Consider the following 14122-nt stretch of genomic DNA (forward strand, 5'->3'; position numbering starts at 1 on the left):
TGCTGTGCAGGTGGCAGTTGTCCCTTTGCTGGGCCATGACCCAGCTGAGACACTGGTCCCAGTCCATACAGGGCGGTGTTCCTGAGGCACACAGGCAGTGCTGGAGTGTGATTTTACAACGTGCTGGGCGCACGTGGCTCAGTGTTGTTCCCCCTCTTGTCATGCAGCGATGCAGGATGCAAATGGACCCAGCGAGTGGCAGATGGGTTGTGCGGAGCTGAGTCATCACACTCACTGAGCCACAGGCAGCTCCTGCTTTGGGGGCTGGAGAAGGAGCAGGAAAAATTATTTCCTCTTGAGTTATTTTCCTCCTCTCTGAGTTACTTCAGTACCTGTGACTCTCGAGCTGTCAGAAGCTCTCTGCCTGTGTTACCTGCTCCCTGGATGTAACTCAGCTGTGCTGTTGGCCAGATCCCACCTGAGGCTGTCATCCGTCTGATGTGGATGGATGGACCTTGGTGGCCTCCCAGGAAGATCTGAGGCTGTGTAAACCTTATGGTGGTTTCTGTGTGGATGCTGTTGCGTTCTTTCTGTGTTAAGATGCCCCTGCACGGCAGCTCTTTCTCACTCCATAGCTAAGTTAGGAAATGGAGCAGCCCTGTGCTGTGCATCCACATAGAGGGAGAAGCTAGACCTGTTGCTATGCAGGGCTTAAAACTGAGTGAGCTTAAAACTCAGTGGGCTCTGATCTTGGTAAGCTCTTCCCTTGCACAGCTCCTCTCTTCCTAGCAGAGAGGAGCTAGCACGTTCAGAGCAGTGTGTGTGAATTCTTCTGACTGCTTCAAGTACTTGTGTCTCTTCAGCATTGCAAAGCTGGCCTCTCTCCTGGAGATTGTGACTCACTGGTATCAAAACAAAACAGAGAAGTGAGGTTTGCAGTCCCCCCTCCCCAAGCACTTGTGGAGGTTTCTGTTTCTCTAAGCAGAGTCAAATGTGCTTGGCTCGTTTGGAGAGCTGTTCTGTAATGGGATAAACATGCAGATGCTGTTGTCTGTTTAGTGTTTGGCTTGGAGATGATAAACAGTGCCCCAGTGGCAGCCCGTGGCAGGGCTGTGCCAGGAAGCGCACAGTAGGATTGGTCTTCCCAAAAGGCTGCTAAGCTGGTGCTCTCTGCTGCAGGCTGTGGGGGTATCACTGCATTGGCAGGGGGGCAGGGGTGGGGCAGCCAGGCAGGAATCTCTCATGGAGCGCCAGAGCAGGCTGGTGTCACATGCAGGGTGCACAGGGCCTGCCTGCCCTGGCAAACACGATGTACTCTTTGGCAGAGCAGCCCGGAGATGAGCCATGAGTGGAGTAAATGAGCGGGTGCAGAACACTGCCAGCCTGGGGAATATCTGCAGGGGAGGAAATTCCCAGATCATCCACAAGCACTGCCTCTCCCTCTGCTGTTGCTAGCCTTCAGTGTGCAGGAGGGGGATCCGCAGTCCTTGGAGAGGGGCCAGGAAGAGAGCGAGTCTCACCTGGCAGTTGTGTATCTGAGGCACAGGTGACTGTGGCTTCCTAGTGCTGACACAGCAGGGAAAGTGGCTTGTGGTCTATCCTGGAAGATCTGAGTGTTGACAGGTGCTGCAGAAAGACACAGCCCAAGTGAGTGTCAGAGGTGTTTTGTTGTCTGGAGATGTCTAAATTCTTAGACCTGTTGACAAATCAGTTTCCAAGTTGAGTTGCACTCTCTATTTGCCCCACCTCCCAAACCCTTGTGTCAGCCCTGTGTCTACACTGAGCTCTCTAGCAGCTCCAGGCTGTAGCTGCTCTAATACTGTCTCTGAATCTTGCAAGTGTTATGGCACAAGGCTTCCCAACTCCTACTGATTCCCTGAGCTGTAGGTCGTGCTTAAGTGAGAGGCCTCCTTGGAGTGGGAGTCTTGGGGTTGCAGTGCTTGTCCTGCTCTCAGGCTCCTGCCCAGCCAGCATCTCTGCCTCAAGAAGGAATTGCTGTTAGGAGCTTACACGCACTGTTAGCCTGTGTGCTCATGTAAAACACACTTGGGGTTTCTGTCAGAAGGAAATTGCTAAATGCAGAGAGATGTATCTACAGCTGCTCAGTCCAGGCAGGGACTGAAGCCCCTCCCACATGTAACACACCATGGATGGTGTGAGTGTTAGTAACTCTGTTAGGGTAAAACAAAACCCAACCTGGGCTGAAACTGCACTTAAACTCCTAAACAACACCTGTACTAATACTGCATTTCTGGGCCTGTGTTTGTTTTTTGTTAAGAGGTTATCAGAACAGCCCAAGCCTGTTCCCAACCTGAGCCAGGCTGCTAAAGCTGGGCAGCCTGAAAAAGCAGTGGTAAGCACCTTGAAAAGCCAGGCCTCCGAAAGTGGGAGCAGTGACTCGTCTGACAGCGAAGAGGAGTCTCCTGCAGCACAGAGACAGCCTCCACAAGCTGGTAAGTTTCCTGGTAGTAGCCAGGATCCCTCACCTGCATCCTTATGGGTTTTTTCCTCTCCCCTGCACATGGAGCAGCTCCTGTTCTGGACAGCCACAAAGAGCAACTCTTTCTCACAGTGACAATGTCTTACGCTTTTCCTGCAGTGAAAACCAATTCTGTGCCCCAACCAACAAATGTGAAAAAGGCACCGGCTGCAGCTCCAGCCACAGCCCCTCCAGCTGTGGACAGCAGTGATGATTCCAGTGAGGAGTCAGATTCAGAGGATGAAATAGTCCCCCCTTCCCAGGTGAGGAGCCACTGACCCACTGGCTATGTGGGCTTTCAGTGGTGCACACTCAGGACTTGGAAGGTGGTAATTGTGGAGGTGATGAGCAGTGCAGAGAAGCCTCCTGTTGGCTGGATCAGGTTTTCTTGGCAGTGTCCGTGGGTCTGGCTGACGCCAGCTCTAGGTGCACATCTCAGCCACGGAGCAATCTTGCAGTGTGAGAGCAATGGAGAGTGTGAGTGCTTTGACAGGAACATGAGTAGACGCACAACCCCAGACCTCCCCTGGGACTCTGTCCCCTCTGCTCTACTCCAGGAATTTAGACTGGAAAAGCAGCCAAATCCTTACAGGAAGAGTCTTTCCATGAGCTGTGTAGCTCCAAGGCAACCCATCGCCTGGTTCCTCCCAGACCCCTGAGGTTCTCTGGTTTTCTTTTCCGCAAGCCTTGGGAGGATGGAAGGATCTGCCCTGAAGGGTAGCACAGTGGTCCTGCTGCCTTTCAGCTGGAGGAGCCAGGCCCCTGCCTTGGAGAAGAGAGGTGACCCTGTATCTGTGCTGAGAGCATCACTGAGTGTCGTGGAGCTGATCCCAGCTCTCGCACTGGAATCTCCTTGTGTCTCCATGCCAGTCCTGTGGCTGACTCCCTGGGGCCAGAGCTGCCTCAGTGTGAAGCTATCTTGGGGGTGTCTGCACTTGTGCTGCAGTTTGAGCCCAAGAAACCACATTAAAAAACCCACTGACTGAGGAACACAGCTACTGTTCCTCGTAGTGGAGGCTTGGCTGGTGCTCTGAGCCCAAGACTTGGTGGCCAAGCACATTTCATATCCCACACATGCCTTTGCTGGGAGAGGGACATTATGAGCACTCAGGAAATCCTTCCCCGTGTTGGCCTAAGGCTGTGGCCCGCAGAAAGGCTGTCTCCCACCAGCTGATGGGCAGGCAGCCATCCTGAGCAGTCCTTGAGTAAAGCATGTTTATATTACTGAGATTGTATAAAATAATGCAGTTGCTGTAACTTGAGCTTTGTGTGAGAGGGCTGAGAGCTCACGTTGGGCTGGCAGCTCTGCACGGCAGAGCGGGGCCTTTTCCCTTCCAAAGGCCAGATGTTGTGTGAGGGAAATGTCAGCCCACAAAGGCCCAGCTTGTCAGAGATCTGGAGGGGGAGAGCTGCTCACGTAGCCTTGTCAGTAACACAAACCAGGAGGCTGAGTGCTTCTTCGTGGCTCCTGCTCTCTCCTCTGCTGGCATTTGTGTCATGGACCTGTCCTCAGTGACAGATTTCCATGCCTCTGGCCTTTCTATTTTTAACCCTTCTTTATTTCAAGTTTGATGGGAGGTTTCAAATGTGAGGTAACAAAATTGCTCTTGTTAATTTGACCCCTAATCTGTTCTTGCCTTGTGGATCCGGAGGCAGATTTTCCCTGTGGTCAGTGTCTTTGTTTATCTCTGTTGCCAATTAACTCTTGGTGTGTGATTATTAGAATGTAGAAGACATCCTGGAGTCCAAGTGCCTGCTCTGCAAAGGTTTACAACTGCAGTCTTACAGTGCTGGTGCTGCAGTGGGTAGGGATTCACAGCCTGCAAGCACAGCACATTTCCCCTGCCTGCCCTCAGGGTAGGCGCCTTAGGGGCACTGAGCTAATGCTTTTGGCACTCTCAGGGTGCTGGCCCTTATTTCTGCTCCTGGTTGTGCCAGAGGCCTTGCTCAGAGGCTCATGGGAGATAGAGCTGGTCTGCAAAGGAGAGAATTAAAAAACACAAGTCTTGGTGCTGCGCTGAAAATGATGGAAGGGCTCAGGAGTTTGTGCTGGATTGGTGTATGCCTCTGTATCTTTTTCCTCCAAGTTTGCTCTGTCCTGATTTTCTCTCTCATCTCTTTAAGGGTCTGTCCCAGCAGAACGTCAAAGTAACTGCGGTTTCGAGCATGGTGGCTGCAAAGGCAAATGCCACCCTGCCTTCAGGGAAGAGGACAAAAACTCCTGCTGTCCCTGCAGCCAGCAGAGTGTCTGAGAGCTCGAGCAGTGATGCCTCAGAGCACAACGTGCTGGCAGGAAAGGTAATGATGGAGGAGACTAAGGTGGGGAGCTTTCCTGGTGAGAGGGAGAAGATGCATCTGCTGGGGTCTGGGGCTGGTGCCATGTCCCCAGCTGAGGGATGTGTTCATGAAGCAGGGAGAGAGGGGCTTGCTCTATCCTAACCATGATTATTATCCCATGAGATGAGGCAGAGGAGCAAAGGCTAGTCCTGGTACCTTTTCTGTTCCTGGCTCCCAGCTGGCTGGCTGGTTTATTCTTTTGTGATAGCAGTTGTCTGCTTGACCACAGCTGCCTGCTTCCCTTGTGGGCTGGGACCAGCTGGGCCCTCTGAGAGGTTCTTGGGCTGACTGTGACATGAACTGGAGCAGTACAGCTGAAGAAGGGCCAAGGTGGACCAAGCCCATCTACTCTGGGCTGCTGCTTATAGTTCATGCAGTTAGTTATTCCTCCTTCCAGATCTATTTCATCTCCCTCTTCCTAGGTCCCCGCTGCTTCTAGCCAAAAGCAAACGGTTCCTGTGGGAAAAGCTCCTCCAGCCAACACTGCCACCCCAGGAAGTTCCACTGCCAAGGCAAGGAAGCCAGTCCTGCAGCCAGCACAGGACACCCACCCAAGCCAGCCCATGCCACCCACCCAGGCAGAGGACACCTCAGACAGCAGCAGTTCCTCTGACAGCGACGCGGAGGAGGCACCCAAGCAGCCCCCCAAACCTGGTCAGTTCTCCCCAGAAGATGCTCTCGGTGCTACCAGGGTGGGGTCAGCCTTTTGTTACTCCATGGGAGGTGTGCAGTGGTTGGAGAGGGGTGCCTCCTCTCCAGCCTGGCAGAGCACTCCCCTTCCTTTGGAGGCTGGCAGCCTTCTGGTGGCAGTGCTTGTGCTGGGGAGGTGAGCTCAGCCCCAGGCAGCAGTGGTTTAACAGGAGGAACTCTGCTCTTCCAGCAGGCTCCCTGCAGAAACCAGGAGGAGCCCAGACAGCCCACAGCTCCTCCTCGGAGTCCAGTGAGGAGGAGGAGGATGAAGCATCACAGGTATGGTACCTGAGCAGTCTGGATCCTCTCAGGTCTTGCAGCTGGCTCCTAAGTAGGACTGAGAGAGACTCAGTTCTCAACCATAGCAGACAAGGTGCTGGGTGGATTTGCCAGGAGAGAAATGGGGGTTCCCCAGTGCAGTGGTGTGAGCAAGACCTTTTGGTGGGGGCAGAGAGAGAGAAGCTTTTGAACCTGGAATGCTTCCCTGGGCAGCCAGGCCTTGGGTCCAGCATTCATGGTGCCTTCCCTGGGAGAAGAGACAGGAGGACGTGGTACCTTGCAAGGGTTAAACCAGGAGAACTGGCGCACAGTGCCAAGAGCAGCAGGGATTTTTTTTTCCCCCACTTTAGTTTGTAACTTAACCCACGTCCAAGACATGAGATTCCCTTTGTAAGTAACGTGCAGGGCGTGCAGTACATCTGCAGTGCATTAACTGTGCGTGGGCGCATGCTGATGGCCAGGAGCCTCCCCCAAGCCTGCCTTGCTGGGCGAGAACAAAGGAGCGCCTCTGGCCGCCAGCTCTCGAGGCTGTCAGCTCAGCTGGTGTCTGTCGGTGCTGGCCCCTCTCCTGGTAGCCCTAGGCTCTCACAGCAGGCTCCACAGGTGGCCAAAGGTGGACCCTTCACTTGGATTTTGAGGACAATAGCGGCAGAGACAGAGCTGCCTGTCTGGTGTGTGGGAGGCTGCCCTGCCGTGGCTCCTCAGTGTCTGTGCTGTTTCAGTCCGTCCTCACAGGCTACCCAGTCCTCTCCAAGACCCCAGTAACACCCCAGGCACCAAAGACGGTTCCCCCCCAGCCTGGAGGGGAAGCAGGGCCAGGGAAGGCAGCTGGGAGTGCTGCAAACTCCCTCGCCAAGGGCTCCCTGAAAGCAGCCCCAGCCGACAGCTCAAGCAGTGACAGCAGTGACTCCGACACAGATGACAACCAGGTGGCTGCAAACCACAAAGCAGGTGGGTCTTCTTTGGCAAGGTTGGGAATTTGCTTGGCCCAGGAGCAAAGCCATGCTGGCACAAAAGGGTGACACTGAGGAGGATGTCACTGGGACGAGCCCCGTTCCCAGTGTGTCTCTACCACAGAGCCACAGCATGGAGTGCTGCTGCCGTCTGCTGGCTTCCCCTGCCCCAGCACAGCCTTCTCCCTGAACACCCTGCTTGTGCTGGCTGCCTCCAAGGCTCAGTGCCTTTGCCTCTTCCAGGATGTGCTTTAGCCACAGTAATTAACAGGAGCAGGTAGGGCTCTCCCTGGAGCCAGTGCACAGTGCATTGCTGGCTTCTGTGGAAGGTTCAAACACTGCCTGAAGAACATCTGCTGCACAGTGCTGGTATTTGAGCCTCCCCTTGGGCTGTGTGGGCTCTGCTGCATGTCTGGAGAGCAGAGGAGGGGAAGCAAATGAGAAGACCTGTGGAGAAACAAAATGTACCACCATTTTCCTTGTTTGTTGGCAAATGGTAAGAGTTGGAGCTGAAGCTGCTTCTGCTCTGGTTGTGACCCTGACACTTTCAGATGAACTCTGACCCACACTAGAAACTCACGTGGGTCTGTTGGTCCCTTGGGCACATCATGAAATTGTGCATAGGGCTGCTGAGGAGATCAGAACCATCTGTTTATGGGCTCAAGAGGGCTCAGGGGCTCTGGGATTGGCCAGTGGTGGTGATGACACGTGACAGTGTGGAAACCCCCACCACCCTGGGAAGTCCACAACTTACTGGGGATGGTGTCCTGGGGAAGGACTGCTCTGTCTATGCTCACCCATCTTGTCAAACAGCCAACTGTTGTGGCTGTTGTCACCACTTCAGGCTGAGGCATCTTTCTCTGACTGCTGTAGATGCCAACAAGTTTAGCTTTTTTTCTGGGAGAAGAACTGGATGCTCCTCTTCAAATGCATATTTCCATTCTCCTGTGACTAGTCTGTGTAATGAATGTTCCCTGAGTTGTCTTCTCTCTCTTGTCTGTTTCTGCAGAAAACAACCCCCATTCAGGGCAGGAAGCTACAGAAGCCTCCAACCAAGAGAAGGTGGCAGGAAAAACAGAGCCAGGTCATGCCAGCCTCAAAGCTTCGCCACTGAAGAAAACCGTGGCAGTGAAAGAGAACAATATTGGGGCAAAAGGGGTGCAAGTGACCCCAGCGTCATCACATGCCCTGCTGTCTGTCCCAGAGTCACAGCAGCCAAGCTCAGGGAGTGAAACTGAGGTCACCACTGCTGCCAGAGTCCCTGCAGTGCAGACAGTGGAGGGGTTGGAGGTGAAGAAGAAGAAGAAAAAGGAGAAAAAAGAAAAGAAGGAGAAAAAGAAACCATCCTCCACAGCAGACAAGGCTGTGAAAACGCCCAAGAGCAAAGACAAAGAGAACAAGAAGCAGAAAACATCTCAGAAGCGGAAGCTGACGGGAGAGGATGGGGCTGTGGGGCAGCCCAAGGAGAAGAAACGGAAAGGGCAAACTAATGAAGAAGTACCCAAAAAGAAAAAGAAGAAAGCAGATGGTGACCTGGACAAGGTGGCAGGCAGCAAGGACAAGAAAAGAACAGCTAAAAGTAAGCATGCTACACTTGGGGCCTCGTTTGCAATAAGTTCTTGCAGCTGATGCACATTCACCCTCTGGTGCAGAGCCTTGCAAGTAGCACCCACTTTCCCATTGGCTTCCTGCTTGGCTGCTTCCCTCATGGAATCATAGAGTTGTGTGGCTTGAAAAAGGCTTCTAAGTTCATTGAGTCCAACCACATCCCCAGGTACCATATCTGCAGGTCTTGTAAATGCCTCCAAGGTTGGTGACCACACCACTGCCCTGGGCTGCCTAGTCCAGTGAAGAAATTTTTCCTAATATTCAATCTAAACTTTCTCTGGCTCAGCTTGAGGCCGTTTCCTCTTGTGCTGTCACTTGTGACCTTCGTACAGCTTGTTGTTCTGTAGTGCCCTGCTCTCTGCCCTACTCCAAAGGCCATTTTTTTCTTTGCAGTGCAGCCTGTATTTGCAAATCAGAGCTGGTTTTGTGCTGGATCTCGTAGGCTTTAAAAAAAAAGGGGGAAGCTGGATTGGCTGAGCCACATCTGCTGGGGCATTTCTGTTCTGCTGAAATGCAGCCCTTATTTTTGGAGGAGACAGACTTGTCCATTGGCCCTTGTGTGAGCTGTTAAACAGGGATGAGTGGAACCTCTTGGAGCAGTTGTGCTGAGCTGAACCTTGTGTCCATCCTGTGTTAGCAGCTCCCCTGGCTCTCATTTCTGGCATGTGCCCACCTACTCCAGCCCTGAAGCAGTTCCTTGGAGCAGGTGGGCAACAGAAGGTGGAAAGAAGGAAATTCTACATAATTCCACTTACATGTGTGCACAGATGGTGGGATCAAGCTGCTCTGGCTCAGGGGTATTAGGGAAACATCCCTGGGTGCAGCTGCCTGTGGCAGAGCTCTGCCTTCACCCAGTTCCTGCTCTGGAAATCTTGCTCAAGTTTGGATGTGATCAAAAACTTACTGGAGGTGCTCCTACCAGTCTGTGCTCCCTCTCAGAGGCTGACAATACCAGAGTCCCTCTCTTAGTTGGCTTTTCTTTCCCATTCCTAGAAAAGAAGACTGGGAAAGAAAAGAAGAAGAGCAAAAAGGCATCTTTGGAAGGGGCACCTGTAGCAGATGGCTCTGCTGAGGTTCACAAGAAGAAGAAGAAAAAGGAGGTATGTGTCAGACCCCGGGCTGTGGTGCTCATCCCAGCAGTGTGCCAAGCTAGAGAACGAACAGAGCCGTGTCCTGGCCTTGCTGGCAGTCCAGGGGAGCCTGCAGTTCACTGTGGCCAGTCTTAAGACACCCCGATCTTTGGCTGGGATTAGGGTGGCTCAAAGGGCTTGTTCCTGTATTGCTGCCCTAGGAGATTCCTTTCCCTGGAAAGGTCAAACCCAGGGATCCTTTTGGTGGCAAAGGACTTAGTCCTGTCTAAGTGCTGCTCTCCAGCTGTCTGTTCATCTCATTCTCAGCGGAAGCTGGAGCTCCTGAGGCTTGGCAGGCTTCTGCATCCCATCCCAAGGGCTTGAAGGGGGCACAGAGGGAGACTATAGGGTGTTCCATGTGGTGGCTGCCACCTCTACAGGGATGTATCCAGGAAGCCTCTGTGGCTTTGCTGGGTCCTTCATGTCTGTGGTGCAAATGATACTGATGTATTTTTCCTCCTTTCCATTTTAGAAGAAGAAAGCAGCTGAGCCTGAAGGATTGTGAGAAGGTACATGGCCTGTGGGGACTGGCCATTGGTACCCTGAGCGGCGTAACCTTGGCCACATTCAGAACTCCTGGGCCAGTTTTGGGAAGACAGTGTGGTCTCTAAGTGCTCACTGAGCCAGCCTGGCCTTAGATCAGAGGGCCAGGGAGTGGAGCAGTGTGAGGAATATCGTGCAGCCCTGTGCTGGCTTCTCTGGATGTGTCTGACCTCAACTCTTTAGCTGCTGAGAACTGGATGTCCAGCCTGGGTGTTGCTGACCTCTGTCACCAGCAGAGATGAGTGGCCTCTGGCAGTGTCTGTCTGTCCCTGCTGACCACAGGGAGCTTGCAAAAGCAGTGGGGATTAGATGGTGATGTTGTAGCCACCTGGAAGTGGACCAGATGCCTCTGCCCATGCTCTGCTCAGCTGTAAGGCTCTTCTCCTCCCCATCCCTAACTCTCTAACTCCTCTCCCCAAAGGTACCGCATTCCTGTGATTAAAGATTTATGGGTGAAGATCAAACAGAAGAGAGGAAAAAAAAGGAAGCTCACCTGGAAAATTCCAGCTTTTTTCAAAATAGTAATTTATAACTTCTTTTAACTGACTTTTAGAGCAGAGCAGCGTAACTTTTCTGCCTCCTCCTGTCCTGCTGAGGCCCAGAGATGTGTTTATAGTCCCTCCAGATGGAATGGGACTGGAGGAGGCAGTTTGACCAGAACATAAACTGCTTTTCCCCTTGTTGACACCCAGCCATCCCTTTCTCTTACCACAGAGCTATATTTTTGAGAAAAACTTTTACCTTTTTCCCCCCCCTCCTGTGACTTGTGGTGTCAGTCCTTTTGCTACTACAGAAGAGAGCTCTCGGGTTTCCTTTTTATTCCAACACTGACAGCAGTGATTATCATGTCCCTGGAGTTGCACTGAACAGTTGTGTGCAGCAGCTGTTCTCAGCCAAGGCAGAGTCAGTTTTTGTGTTGTTTTTTTATGAAATACAAAATAATAAACAACAAACAGTGAGATTTTACTTCAGCTGCTTTCAGGGGAGGCCAAGGCTGGCTGGCTCTGGAGGATGTTGTGGGTGGGAGAGCAGAGCCCAGTGTCTGCCTGTCTGGGGCAGGAGGAACCCCAAGGTACAAGTGAAATCAAACAAGGGATGGGCGAGGAATGGGACAAGAAACACAGCCAATCCTGGGTGGAGATACAGCTGTCTCTGCCTGCAGAGATTTTTCTTTATCCCTTTTAGTTTAAGATTCATTTATTTTTAACCTCGGACAGCTGCAAACAGCACGCAGAGCCCTGCTGGAGTTGCTTACAAGGCTTTCTTATTCAAAAGTTTATTTGAGATTATTAGCTTGTGAGATCATTTATAAAGGAACAATCAGATATATTCAGGAAAATTAGAAGCCCCTCTGCCCATAGTTACCCACTGCTGAGGCTGTAGGCGAATCTCTATCTACAAATCTGAGCACTCCACAATAAAAACCCATTACTCCAGTAATCTAGCAGGGCTGCAGCCTACAGGGATCAGTTAAGAAGCTGGTGGGGATTGTTTTGCTGCTTTAAATGTTTGTTCAGTGAAGGAAGCATTAGTTCTTCAGCAGGGGCGAGCTGTACTGCTGCCTGGATGCTGTTGGAGGTCGAGTCAAAGAGAACAGGATTTATGGATCTGACGTGGTTGAAGTAATTTTCCAGCCTGCTCTACCCACGCTCTGAGGCTACTCAGTGTCTGGTGGTGGTGGCAGCTCAGCCCTGGCTGGTGCTCTGCAGCAGGGGAAGGGTGCCCAGGGATGCCCACTGTTAACTGCCTTGGAAAAGCAATGTAAGAGCAGAAGAGAAATAGAGAAAAACAAAAAGGCAGGAGCTGGGATGCTGGAGGCAACTGCTGGCATCCTCTTCTACTCGTCTGTGTGGGAACAAGAGCAGGTAGTCAGTAAAACAGCTCAAGGACCTCCCAAAACCGCTCTTCATCGCCACCTTCCCCTCCCCAGCAGTCCCCAGGACTCTGGGGACACTTGGGCACTCACCTTTGCTTGCTCTCAGCTTAAGCATGTCCACCCCGGAGAAGATCATCTCCTCTGGCTCCACGGTGGCGGTGGCAGCGGCAGCACTGGGAGCAGCAGTGCCTGCAGAGGGAGGGCAGGACGTGGGTGCTGGACCCCGGGGCTGCCCCATCCCCCACCCCCATCCCTCCCAGGGCAGCGGGGGAGAGCCTGTGCCCACTGCTGAGCTGGGGGCAAGGGGGGCTCATGGAAAACCCTGACTGCACACCTCAGCTCCAGCTACCTGCGGCGGGCTGCGGGTTTTGGGGTCCTCTCCAGCCTTAACGTGCTGGCACTGCATGGGTGAGGGGTGCACCCTGCAGCCTGGACTCCTTCCTCTCCTCTCCTAGCTCTTCTCCCTAATTCCAAGCATACACACTGCTCCTTCCTCTCCATCCCCTCCCTGGCAACCTACCGGGACAGTTCAGCTTTCCCCGAGTCATAGTGCCCTCAATCTTGGTGCCGTTTTTGTAGGAGCACCAGCAGAAGCCGGTGGAGTAATGGCACTGCTTGGGCAGGTAGTCTCCGTTCTCATCGCACTGCGGGCGGAAGCGGCCCAGCTGGTCATCCCCAAAAGCGGCCTCTGCCTGGCACTTAGTTTGCACTAGGGCAATAGAAACAGAGGGGACACTCCATCAGCCCCCCAGGCCTGTCTCCCCCTCAGCAGGAGATTCTATCCAGAAACAGTTAAAGGTGAGCAAGCCCCCGCCTGGTGACCTTTCTGAAGCTCTTGGGCCAGCCAGGGATGGAGGATTTGGGGTGGTGCTCCAGCTGTTCAGCCTTTTGTTCACCCCAAATGCCCTACAGGCAGCAGGCAGAGATGCTCTGTGATGTCCTAACAGCCACGAAAGAGCGGCTCCCCACGGAACAAATAGGTCTGTGACTGGAGGGAGGGCTTGGTTCCCTGTGAGATGCCCCATGCCAACACTTCCCTGACCCTCCCCAGCTCAGCAGCCCATCCCCAATACCTTTCTCCGCTGGGATTGCCTTGCGGTCCTCTGACTTGGGGTTCTTGGCCATCTCAAACAGCAGCCATTTGTGCATCCAGGACTCAAAGGACTGCAATGAGAGGGTCCAGCACATTAATGGGCATGGGGGGAGTTCACCCCAGGGGCGCCATGTCACAAAGCTCTGGCTTGGACGGGGAAGGTTGTGAACACCATCCTCTTCCTTGAGGTGGGAGCAGCCCAAGCCTGGCTAAAGCCAGACTTTGTTTATCCAGGTGGGGATACCCCAGTCCCTCCCCAAAGCACTCCTGGATGGAAAGCAGGTGGGACAGGATGACAGTGACAAGCACTGACCTTCCAGTCCGCATAAGTCATGGTGCTCCTCAGTCTCTTCAAGTTGTCCATCAGGTTGTTGTTCAGCTCCGGGAACATCTTGCTGGGGTCTGCTTGCTGCAGAGCAACCACCACAGTGAGGGCCAAGAAAAATGAGGCGGGGGGTGGGGGTTGGAGCTCTGCTGGTATCAGCCAGATGGGTGCTGCAGGAGGTCAGGAGCTCCCACCAGCTCTGAGTACCCCAAGAGACCCCAGACCAGTGCAGGACGAAGCTGTGGGGCGGGGGGAGCAGGGGACCTTACCAGCAGCAGGTGCTTCACTTGGTCCTCGGTTTTGTTGCTAACAGGGCCCTTGACCTCAAGAGAAAAGGCAAAGGGGCAGTGTGAGCACGGCAGCAAGTCCTAAGGGCAGCAGGCAGTGCCAAGCAGTGCTGGATCTCTCTTACCGGAAGGTCTTCAAAGGGCGCAGGACGCATGACCCTCATGACCAGGGGCGGGTTTGCCATGGCCATGTTCATCGTCTTCACTGGCTTGGCACCTGCCAGGGAAGGAGAACTGTGAGGGGCACCAACAGGGCTGGGTGGTCCAGGAGGGAGTCATCCCTTCTGCCTCTGCCTCCCACCACTCTGATGCCCATGGGGCTACTGACCGGCAGGCAGCTTCCTCTGCAGAGCCTCCAGCTGCAGGTGCTGGGAGGTCTTGGTCAGCTTGCTGATCTGCCCGCTCTGCTGGTACACGAAGTAGATGGTGACAGCCTGGCCGGCGATGAGCAGGGCTACCAGGATGGAGAGCGTGGAGAAGGCGGCTTTGCGCCTCAGCGCAGACCTGCGGGACACGGTCAGGGAGCTCAGCCGCCCGCCGGCGGCAGCACATGACATCCCGCCCTCACCCCCCCCCCGCCCC

The 14122-nt window shown here is 53.6% G+C and overlaps 2 protein-coding genes across 2 annotated transcripts in view; one reads left to right on the plus strand and one right to left on the minus strand.

Moving 5' to 3' along the window:
* The window catches only part of TCOF1 (treacle ribosome biogenesis factor 1), a gene marked incomplete at its 5' end in the record, with an annotated part of 19692 nt that extends 8774 nt beyond the window's left edge, over positions 1 to 10918 (plus strand). The window contains 9 exons of the mRNA XM_017728036.1: positions 2219 to 2393; positions 2540 to 2682; positions 4544 to 4717; positions 5179 to 5410; positions 5640 to 5725; positions 6448 to 6676; positions 7688 to 8257; positions 9280 to 9386; positions 9889 to 10918. Coding sequence (XP_017583525.1) covers positions 2219 to 2393; positions 2540 to 2682; positions 4544 to 4717; positions 5179 to 5410; positions 5640 to 5725; positions 6448 to 6676; positions 7688 to 8257; positions 9280 to 9386; positions 9889 to 9921 — 1749 coding nt within the window. The remainder of the gene's footprint in view (positions 1 to 2218; positions 2394 to 2539; positions 2683 to 4543; positions 4718 to 5178; positions 5411 to 5639; positions 5726 to 6447; positions 6677 to 7687; positions 8258 to 9279; positions 9387 to 9888) is intronic.
* Positions 10919 to 11201: 283 nt separating this feature from the next.
* CD74 (CD74 molecule) lies at positions 11202 to 14104 on the minus strand. Its single transcript, XM_008629056.2, has 8 exons — positions 13869 to 14104; positions 13666 to 13757; positions 13523 to 13576; positions 13242 to 13337; positions 12909 to 12999; positions 12356 to 12544; positions 11926 to 12024; positions 11202 to 11804 (listed from the first exon to the last, which is right to left on the minus strand). Exons 1-8 carry the CDS (start codon positions 14095 to 14097, stop codon positions 11797 to 11799), a joined length of 858 nt encoding a protein of 285 aa, XP_008627278.1. The 5' UTR covers positions 14098 to 14104; the 3' UTR covers positions 11202 to 11796.
* Between the last annotated feature and the right edge of the window lie 18 nt (positions 14105 to 14122).

This window comes from Corvus brachyrhynchos, unplaced genomic scaffold (assembly GCF_000691975.1).
Source record: "Corvus brachyrhynchos isolate BGI_N302 unplaced genomic scaffold, ASM69197v1 scaffold21, whole genome shotgun sequence".
NCBI lineage: Eukaryota > Metazoa > Chordata > Aves > Passeriformes > Corvidae > Corvus > Corvus brachyrhynchos.

What these genes read in the sequence shown, in the direction of transcription:
- CD74 (XM_008629056.2), bottom strand. Translation starts at nt 14,097, where the DNA reads ATGTCATGTGCTGCCGCCGGCGGGCGGCTGAGCTCCCTGACCGTGTCC. An exon ending in CGCCCTTTGAAGACCTTCCG is followed by an intron (nt 13,577 to 13,665) that starts GTAAGAGAGATC and finishes TTTTCTCTTGAG; the next exon opens with GTCAAGGGCCCTGTTAGCAA. An exon ending in GGCAATCCCAGCGGAGAAAG is followed by an intron (nt 12,545 to 12,908) that starts GTATTGGGGATG and finishes CTATTGCCCTAG; the next exon opens with TGCAAACTAAGTGCCAGGCA.